The sequence below is a fragment of the Cannabis sativa genome, chromosome 2 (assembly GCF_029168945.1).
Source record: "Cannabis sativa cultivar Pink pepper isolate KNU-18-1 chromosome 2, ASM2916894v1, whole genome shotgun sequence".
Classification (NCBI taxonomy): Eukaryota; Viridiplantae; Streptophyta; class Magnoliopsida; order Rosales; family Cannabaceae; genus Cannabis; species Cannabis sativa.
This window is the reverse complement of record NC_083602.1, coordinates 69,503,895-69,514,563: the sequence shown is the minus strand read 5'-3', so window position 1 is coordinate 69,514,563 and position 10,669 is coordinate 69,503,895. Positions and strand designations below refer to the sequence as shown.

The window sequence follows — 10,669 nt, the reverse complement described above, 5'->3', positions numbered from 1 at the left end:
TTTATTTAGGGCATAAAACCCAACAGAATGCCCATCGGTTATGGGGAACCCATCGGGTATCCATGAAGGTAAAATGAAAAAAAATAATTGAAAAAAATAAATTAAACCAATATTCTCACAAATATTTATTATGCATTCATAATTCATAGAAGATAAATGATAAACCTACCTAAAAAAAAGCATAACCTAGTAGAAAATAAAAACTAAATATGTCTTAAAGTTTGAAAAAAAAAACAAAAAAATCATAACCCAAGTATAGGATCATAGTCTCATACCTCTCAAGCCTCCCAACAAATTAAAAAGTAAACAAAGATGAAATTAAGAATCGAGAAGAAAACATATTTACACATGTAATCCACAATGATCATCAGTTCACTATCGTCATTATATCTTCATAATTTAACCATATGATATATAATTTTGATTATCAATGATATATATATACTATATATAAGTTAAGAATAAAAAAGAAATTATATATATATATATATCTATATCGGGGTCGGATATGGTGCGGATAATATTATCCCCGCCCCCGCCCCATCCCCGCTTCGGGTATTGAAATTGTCCCCCACTATCACCCCATTAACCATCAAGACAGGGAATCCCTACCCCATTAGGGGCGGGTCCCCGCAATTACCCATCCCTGTGGTATAAATTTCCAACTATAGTGTTCACTGCTTTTGAAACTACTATCAGTTGGAAAGCTAACTTTTAGAAGGTTGTAGTCTTGTCAACAATTGAAGCAGAGTACATTGCACTGACAGAAGCTGCAAAAGAAGCTTTATAGTTAGAAGAGAACTCAAGAGTTTAAGGTGCAAGAGGATGTCATCACTATCAACTGTGATAGCCAGAGTGTAATAATCCATCTTTCCAAAAAACCATGTTTATTATGAAAGGACAAAATATGTAAGACATCAAGCTGCACTTTGTTCGAGAAATAATTTCAAATGGATCAACGATCATTAAGAAGGTTTCAACTGATCATAATCCTTTTGATATATCACCGAAGTAGTGCCAAACAGTAAGTTTTTCCACTGCTTGAACTTGATCCATCTGGATGAAGATTAAGATTGATCTCACTACAAAGTATTGCCACTCTAAACTCGATATTGAAGCAATGTGGAGATTTGTTAGTTAGTTGGTCCAATCATCAAGTTCTATTCCTGTTGGTCCAAGTTGGTCTAAGCTATGTTTTTAATTCTGTTTTGGTAGTTATTAGTTTAACACCTATAAACAAAAACTTTAAACCTCGAGCTGATTAAGCTTTTTCATGTAATTTTCTCTGTAAAACTAGTGATTAAATTCTCTTATCTCTTTGTAGAACTGTAAAATGAAAAAGAGTGAGAATTGTATAACTCTAAGATAAATTTCATGAAATGAAATAAAGCGTGTGTGAGTTTCATTTTCATCTGTGCTCTTTGTCTATAATATTTAATTAGTTGTTTTCTGATCTCATCATTGGTTTAAGATCACCTTGTGATTAAGTGATTTGTGGTGAATTTTTCAATCGATTCCACACCAAGGTTCTCAAATTTTCATTTTGTTAAGAAATTAAATTGTACAACAAATAATTAGGAGAAATAAAAAATACATTTGGTATTCCCAATCTAATTTCCCACGCCCGCGCACGTTAATACGGAGTTAAAAAAACAACACCACCAAACTATAAGGAATTAAAAAATTAAACCCAAAAAGAATAGCTGAAAAATACGGCTGTCCGTGGCACTTAAAACAGCTTCGTCTTCTTTCGATCTCTGCTCCTAACGTAATCTGAGTAAGAAGAAGAAGAAGAAGAAGAAGAAGAAGAAGACGATGGCTCGAGTGAGCTCAGGCCTTCAATACCCAGAACGATTCTACGCGGCAGCCTCATACGTTGGATTTGACGGATCTCCTCGCTCTTCCGCTAAGGCTGTCCGCTCCAAGTTCAAACCAGATACTGCTCTTATTCTCTACGCTCTGCATCAACAGGTTATATATATATTGAATCAATTAATGCTTTCTCTTTGTTTTGGTTTTAACAAAAAAATAAAATTAAAAAGTAATCCCAAAATCCAAATTATCACGGCTCTTCAATCTCAATGCCTCTACGTCAAGAATGTCAATGCCGCGGTTGGATTGATGGCTTTCCTTAATTTCTTTCATTGTTTTGTGGAATGTTGCGATCGAATTATGCATTTCCATTTGTGATGGGATTTTTCGTTCTGGTAGGCTTGAAGTGCTTGATTTGCATTGATTTGGTGAATTTCTGTGTGTGATTTTGGTTTCTTTGGGTGTAATTGAGTTAGATCTGGGATCATGCAAACAAGATTGGCATATTCTAGTTATTGATCTGTGATTCTCTTTGGTTGATGAGGCAATCAGTGGGAGAAAGGAATAGTTTTGGGTAGTGTTTTATACAATGTGCATAAGTAGGATGTATGTATATGCATATAAATATTATATTTATGTATATCTTCATGGGTGTGTCATGTGTTACTAAAGACCTTCTCTTCCGAGTATTTAAAAGTGCACAATTTAGCATTGGCGATCTTGAGAGTTAATGGAGTTATTGATTTGATACAAGAGCTTGTGTACAAATGTAATGTTGATAGCAGGTTTTAACAATTCCCATTGCAGGCCACCGTAGGACCCTGTAATGTTCCAGAACCTAGTGCTTGGAACGCTATTGAGAAAAGCAAATGGAGCAGGTTCGTGTTCTTTACCATTTTCTTTCTTACGCTCATTATTAAAACCCAAGATCCCTATACGGATTAAACATGCGAATATTTTGCTCATAATATCTGGATATGTATCCTTTAAAGTTGCATTTTCTGTCTAGTTTTTAGGTGAGCCTGTGGGCTTTACTTTTAAATGGCCATGCAAAGGAGATGTATAAAATTCGTAAAAGCTTGATGGGTATGTAGGAAAGTTAAGATTATGTGAGGAAACACTTAATTTACTCGGTAGAAATGAAGCATGGGAGCTTGAATTGATATATAAGAATTATGTATTAAATGCTTTGATGGGGAAATAATTTGTAACGGCAGCTTGTGCCCATAATTGGTCTGTAGTTTCTTGAAATTTGGAGAATTTATGTATTAAGGAAGAAAGGAAAAGACATATATGGTATTTACATTGTTGCTTAGGTTGTTGACCAACATTGATTAAAAATAGGTATATGGAGATATGGTATTGGTTTTCTAGAACTTGAATCTGGATTAATGTTGCATTGTCTGACAGTCAGCTAAGTTTATATCTTACATGTAATCAAATGGTGATCATTAGGTACTGCTTTATTGTGTTCTTTGGTAAAGACAGTTTTATTTGCATTGTGCAGCTGGAAACAGCTTGGAGAAATGGTACCTGCTGAAGCCATGCGTCTTTTTGTGAAATTATTGGAGGTCTATACAAATATCATTTCTTAGCTGCATGTTTTTATGTTACATGTATTGATACATTGCTAACATCTTTCACTTCTATTTTTTGGTAGGAAGAAGATCCTAGTTGGTATTCAAGAGCATCAAATTTTGTTGCAGAACCTGTAGTTGATGTACAAATGAATGTAAGTGTTTCATCATTATACATTGCTGTTTAAATAATTCACCATTTCCTTTTTTCTGGGGACAAATATGATATAAGCTTCACAAAATGATGTCTGTTTTCTAACATTTGAGGATTTTTGTTTAGTGTTATGCATGATCTGTTTTGTTATTCTTTTTGAGGTTAGCTTGTTTATTCAAACAAAAGTATACCCACTGATGTTTTGGCAACTGTCTTATATTTTTATAAGAGGCCTTTGGACATCTGCCTACAATTCAGTTTTGAGGTTTGTTTGGTGTTTAAATATTTATTTTTTAGTATGATGTGGTTTGTAGCATAATTTAAAAGCTGAGCCAGTGGTTGAGAATGGGACTTCTTATCCTGAGACGAAGACAATTGCCACTGAAAATGGGAATTCAGCTGAAACTCAGGACAAGGATGTTGTTTCAGAAGGTCTTGGTTCAGTTGCTGTCTATGATCAGTGGATCTCACCTCCTATTTCTGGTCAAAGACCAAAAGCCCGTTATGAGGTATTGGCATTTACTGTCTTTACATTTAACCATTTTAATCCTTGTGTACTTTTTGTATGAATGGTTTTATTTTTCAGCACGGAGCAGCAGTTGTACAAGACAAGATGTACATATATGGTGGAAACCACAATGGTCGTTATCTTAATGATCTACATGTAAGTAAGATACAGTTCCTGCATGCATTAACACGTTCTAATTTTTATGGTCTTAAATATTGGTGAGTTTTGTGTGATATTGTAGGCTAAGTGTGTAGCTGACAAGGTCTCTGTTTATTTTTGGAGCAACTTCTGAAACACTCTCTGTCTTATTCTATAATTGTTGCTCACCTTTCTTGAACTAGAGTAGAAAACGAAGATCTTGGGGTGCTCAGATGCTGGGTGTTTGTACTAATTAAAGTAAATTGTTTCTCTTTTCCTTAGAGAAAAGAAGCTACTTCAGTGGGTCTTTAGATATATAGTTGCATGTATAATTATTATTTTATATTTGAGAGAGGATCTTGTACTCTTTTAGTCACTGATTTTTTTAATTCATGAAAGCTGACAATTTAGGTGCATTTTTTAACTTTTGTTTTCACTTTGCTATGTATATCTTTTATATGTTTTACTTGAAAATATGACAGGTTCTGGATTTTAGGAGTTGGGGCTGGTCAAGGATTGAGGTCAAGGCTGGGAATGATTTGCCATCTCCAGCAACAGTAGCCCCATGTGCGGGCCATTCCTTGGTTAGTATAAATCATCTTATTAGCATTTCTTACACTTCTGTGAGCATGGCTCTGTAGTTGTCTAGCTGATATGATTCTATCCATCTTTTTCTCCTTTTGTTACTAAAATCCTGAAACTAAGCCAACTTTCAATTCTGCTTTTACTTATGCCACCATTCCAAATATTCTAATTCATACTTTTGAATTGTTTCTTGGTTTTATAGATACCTTGGGAGAATAAACTCCTGTCAGTTGCTGGACATACAAAGGATCCATCTGAAACTATTCAGGGTTGGAACTACTTTCATTCTTAAGTACTTTGCTATTACTTAACAGTCTCTGTGCTTTGGTGATTTCTTGTCCTATGGATATGATGGATACATTAGTTTTTAGAATCAATTTATCAATCATAGTGTACAAGAATTAATGTAGTCATTAGTCAAACTTTTGCGTTCACAATGAAGTTCTAACTTCATAATATAACTCCTAGACCTAGTCTATCTTTTTATGCAATTTTCCTTAGGATTGTAACTTTTGCTCTTCTCAGTAACGACTTTGATGTAATGTTTCTCACTTTTCTTTGCTTTCATACTAGTGACTCGCTCTTTCCTCCCTCTATTTCCTTTTCTATTTACTTTTATCTAATGCATTATTATTTCTTTGCCCTTGCTTTTTTATGACAGTGATAGCATTTGATCTACAGACAAGCAGTTGGTCACCTTTGAAAACTTATGGGAAACCCCCGGTATGAATTTATTTTCTTGAGAACTTATATCTTTGTGGAGAAGTGCACATAAGACATATATACTCTTGGGTCAACTTGAGTTGGACTCTAATACTGCCTCTTAGAACTTATTCGTCTGTTAGCTTAATAACTAAATGTGGAGATATTTTACTGGCTGTAAGCTGGCATGATAATTTTGAAAACAACCTAAAAAAGTATGTTTTGGACTCTCTAAATCATGAAATTATCCCGTTAATGCTTTGCAGGTATCACGAGGAGGTCAGTCAGTCACCATGGTGGGAACGAGCTTGGTCATTTTTGGAGGACAAGATGCAAAAAGAACTCTACTAAATGATCTGCATATTCTCGACTTAGAATCAATGACCTGGGATGAAATTGATGCTGTGTAAGATAATTTTTCACTTTTTTTTTGGTGGGGGGTTCGATTTTGGGATCTCCTCTTTGTGAGGAGAGGTGTAGTACCACTAGGTTATGCCTATGACCACAATTATATATATTTATATATTTTTTTGGTGTGTGTGTAGTAGAGTGGCTACTGGCTATTGCAATGTTGTGTTTGTTCTTTCCTTGTGAATTGGTATATAACAACAGGACAATCCATCCATTAAAGCAGTCATGCTTATTCCTTCAACAATATTTTGTAATTGAATTCTATCTCCGACATCTTTTAGTATATGTAGTTATATTTTTTATTTGACCTATTCTTTGATGAGATACTGAGCTGAACTTACCACAGCCAATATATTAAGAAAAGAAGACATAAGATAATAATGAGCCCTTCAAAGAAAATTCAATCAAATATGAAGCCTGCCACTCCTTTTCCTTATAGTACACTGTATACAATTGCTTCAAGTTATTCCCTTCTTCCACATTCAGTAGTTCATCAGTTTTTGGGATTAATATATGTCAACTAATTTGCAGGGGTGTTCCTCCTTCTCCAAGGTCTGACCATGCTGCTGCAGTTCATGCTGAACGCTATCTCCTTATCTTTGGTGGAGGTTCCCATGCAACTTGCTTCAATGATCTGCATGTCCTTGATTTGCAATCAGTAAGATGATCAATCTAATATACTTTTCTGTTTATTTACATAAATATATATTTTGTTAATTTCTTCTCTGGTGAAACTATTAATGTTGTCTTTTATACATTTGGAATGTACAGATGGAATGGTCAAGGCCCACACAACAAGGTGACATACCAACTCCAAGGGCTGGACATGCAGGTGTAACAGTTGGGGAGAACTGGTTCATTGTTGGAGGTGGTGACAATAAAAGTGGTATGTTATAGAAAACTTTTGCTCTAGACGTATAATGAAATAGTTATTCTTCTATGTGGATCATTTGATTTAAACTTCCTTGTTCTTGGTTAATACCTTCTGGGAGAGAAGTCAACACTTGCCAGGATGTCTCTAATAGTCAAAATGGAACATGCCATGACTGCTCACTTTAGAACAAAATTTGTTATGCTAGAACTGCAATATTGGGGAAGAAGATTTGTCAATGCCTATAAACTTCTGTTAGATTTAATGAGCGTAGCTTTGTAAGAAGTTAAACATATATTCTGATATTTCTATTTTGGAGGCTAGTTATTCAATTCTTATCTTTAAGGGTGCAATTGAAAAGGTACTATAAAATTATAATTGAGTGTAATTCAGATTAATTACGAGGTTTGATGTATTTGTTTAGGCAGATAATTACATAGTAATCATGTAATTGGATATAATTGAGGAAAATCAACTCTCCCCATGCCTCCCATGAGAATTGGGGGTGTAATTACACACTATTTAATTACAAAATATTACCATTCTTAGATAATTTATATTATTTTTCTATGTAATTGCAAACACATTTGCCGAACATTAAAATTAGAATTCATATGTAATTACTACATGACATTGAAATACACCTTTAGTTTTAAAATATAGTGTAATTACTAATTACTATTCTAGTAATTACACAGTTACTTCCAAACACACTCTAAAACTGGTTGTTTTCAGAAAAACCATCATGATTTTTAACCAAGAAATATGTAATTTTCTAGAACCTGTCAACTTTTTCTAGATCATAAGTAATTCACTGCAGATGCAAATTTCAAGCATACTACATGTATTAGCAATTGTTCTCAGTAATCTGTATAGAAATAGGATTGATGTATATTTATAATTAAAATAGAAACACCGTAATGTCACCATTCCAACTTTCCAAGATGTTTTATCTCTACTTACATAATTATATTTATCAAAATCGTGCCCCAAAATAGATGGAAAATCTTTCTGCTTTTAAATTTATGATGATTCCATGGAACTGTTCTACTGCCTTTCAACTTACACCACCTCTCTTCTTGTTGATGTATTGCAGGTGTCTCTGAAACTGTCGTCTTAAACATGTCTACTCTTGTTTGGTCCGTGGTGACTACTGTTGAAGGCCGGGTTCCTGTTGCGAGTGAGGTATTTTGCTTTGAAAAACTTCTGTAAGCTCACCACAATCGTCTAAAAGTTTCTGTTATAGCTTGTTATATTTGCAACTTACCAGAGGTGAGCCAAGGAAACAATGGAAGTCATGCAGTTGTTTTATTTGTAGGGCTTGAGTGTGGTCGTTGGGTCTTACAATGGGGAAGACATACTTGTATCTTTTGGGGGCTATAATGGACGTTACAGTAATGAGGTGAGGACTATTTTTATGAAATTTTCTGGCTTCATCTTTTGTTTTAGACCCTAACTTTCCTTCCCGTCTCATGTTAGATCAACGTTCTTAAACCAAGTCACAAGTCTACCCTGCAATCAAACATGATTGAAACTCCTGTTCCAGATAGTGTTTCAGCAGTGCCAAATGCTACCAATGCGACTAGAGATTTGGATTCCGAATTTGAAGCTGGCCAAGATGGAAAGATTAGGGAAATTGTTATGGACTCGCCAATGGTTTGTATTATTGACATAATTGGTGTTTATTGTGATTATTTGAAATGTGCGTAAAAGATAGAATAATTGGTGAAAACAGATCTTTTTTCATATCATTTTGCTAAATCAATTTTTTTGAAATTATTTGCAAAATGACCTTTCTCATATGGTGAGTATATTTGGAAACCATTTTGTGAAGAATTATAATAAAGAGACTATTAAAGTGATCATATACTGAAAAAAATGGGTATCTTGCCTACCACTCCGAAGGGATATATGCAAAATTTGGTAGTATGCATCTTGTGTTTCATCATGTAACTATGAATGCATGCACTCTTAACAAACTTTATAATTACCTCCTTGATTATCATATTTTCATTGGATAACTTTTGTTTTCAGGATGCTGTTTGTATAGTTTTCTTTTATTATAACCCACTTTTGTTAGTGACTAAAATTACATTTCTCTGCTTGAGTTTGAAATTACATATTTTTTTCATCAGTTTTGTCTTTCTTTGTCCAATCGGTCTTCCCATAACCTTCTTCCACCTAGATATGTTTCAGTGCTGCTCAAATCCTCGTGGTCTTGTCTTTTGCATTTGTCTACTATGAATTTAAGCTTTTTTATTCTTTTGCAGAAATCTAAAGGTGAGAAGAGCAGTGAGCATGTTTTAGGATCCCTCAGAGCTGAAAAAGAAGAAATAGAATCTTCACTGAACAAGGAAAAATTGCAGTCATTACAATTAAAGCAGGACTTGGCGGATGCTGAAACTCGTAACACTGACCTTTACAAGGTAATATGATGATATGCTGTGATTTTGATTAACTTGCTTGGATGTACGAAACTGTAATTTCCTCAGAGAAAACACCCTTTTTCAATGTTTATTTATATACATTGTAGGAGCTTCAATCTGTTCGTGGTCAGCTAGCAGCAGAGCAGTCAAGATGTTTCAAACTAGAGGTATTCACTTGACTTTGGACAACTTTTTCATATGATCACTGTAAGATCCGATATTGTTTGATCTAACAAATTCATTGAAATTACTTGGCCATTTGAATGCCCGTGCTGGCCAATGCAATGACACTACACCTAAAAATTTTATCTTCTGGTGGTTACCGTGACTTTCATGGGTTGATATACTAAATGAATCAAGAGGTTTCTAACATGACATTCGATCACAGAAGTATAACTGATATTCATAATACAATAGAGGGAATGCTTAATCAGCAGGCTAACCTAAATCCACTTAAGCCTGAGATGAAACTTTGGTATTTTTCGATGTGACAAAAGAAGAAAGAACAAAGTAAATGAAGATGGATACTCTGCTAATTGCTTTTTGAACTACTACAGGTTGAGCTTGCTGAGCTACGGCAGAAACTCCAAACAATGGAAACTTTACAAAAGGAACTCGAACTTCTCCAGCGACAAAAGGCTGCCTCTGAAGAAGCAGCTTCAAATGCTAAACAGAAGCAGGGTTCTGGTGGTGTCTGGGGTTGGCTAGCCGGAAGCCCTCCTCCCCAGTAAGCTGACAATGTCAGAATGTATTGGCCAGGCCTAAGGGAAACAGGGTTGCTGGATGTGATTCTCATTGATCCATTTTTTGCCCAATTATATATTTTCTTTCTTTTTTTTTTTCTTTTTGCATTAACAGAGCTCTCTTTTTCCGGGATAGAATAAGATATATCAGGTTCATATTGGTGGAGATGGCTATATTTTGGGATTTTGCATGAATACATATCTGTACTTTCAAATGCTTAGCTTTATTTGTTAGTGAGATGATTTTAATTCCCCTGTTTATTTAGTCACCAAATTATTCGAGGTTTGTATTCGAAGTGAATATATATTGAGTCAAGTAAAGAAAATATCTCAAAGTTTGTAAATTTGTCCATTGTTACATCATGGAGTATATGTTTATGTTTTTCTTTGCCATTTATCGAGCAATCTATCTAAATAGCAATTTTATTTTTACATCGCAAAAGTTTATTCAATTATTATTATCATTCATCTTCATTTTCGGACCAGTGTAAAATGAGGAGTTTCTGCCATTGTAAATTTAGATAGAGTACCTAAAATCATATAATATTTTTTTTTTGGGTAAATAGCATTTTGGACTCTCTGTTTTACAAAAGTTACCAATTGGACCCTGTGTTTTGTTAAATGACAAAATGGATCCTGTATTTTCTAAAATAGTACATATAGGACCCTGAATTGACTTTTTGTCAAAATAAAGTTTAATTATAATCCGATCTAAAAGTGCTATGATAAAATTGTTTACATT

At 34.3% G+C, this 10,669-nt stretch overlaps 1 protein-coding gene across 1 annotated transcript; it reads left to right on the top strand.

Moving 5' to 3' along the window:
• Positions 1-1,568: 1,568 nt before the first annotated feature.
• Positions 1,569-10,320, top strand: LOC115720753 (acyl-CoA-binding domain-containing protein 4). Its single transcript, XM_030649930.2, has 18 exons — positions 1,569-1,971; positions 2,620-2,690; positions 3,320-3,383; positions 3,473-3,544; positions 3,858-4,052; positions 4,130-4,207; positions 4,672-4,773; positions 4,977-5,043; positions 5,436-5,497; positions 5,743-5,882; positions 6,419-6,545; positions 6,659-6,773; positions 7,855-7,943; positions 8,077-8,160; positions 8,238-8,414; positions 9,029-9,184; positions 9,292-9,351; positions 9,742-10,320. Exons 1-18 carry the CDS (start codon positions 1,816-1,818, stop codon positions 9,913-9,915), a joined length of 1,989 nt encoding a protein of 662 aa, XP_030505790.2. The 5' UTR covers positions 1,569-1,815; the 3' UTR covers positions 9,916-10,320.
• The last annotated feature ends 349 nt before the right edge of the window (positions 10,321-10,669 follow it).

Bases quoted from the DNA above. Each gene is read 5' to 3' on its own strand.
- LOC115720753 (XM_030649930.2), top strand. From the start codon at position 1,816: ATGGCTCGAGTGAGCTCAGGCCTTCAATACCCAGAACGATTCTACGCG. The intron at 3,384-3,472 runs GTCTATACAAAT...ATTTTTTGGTAG, and splicing joins TTTTTGTGAAATTATTGGAG to GAAGAAGATCCTAGTTGGTA. The intron at 3,545-3,857 runs GTAAGTGTTTCA...TGTGGTTTGTAG, and splicing joins TAGTTGATGTACAAATGAAT to CATAATTTAAAAGCTGAGCC.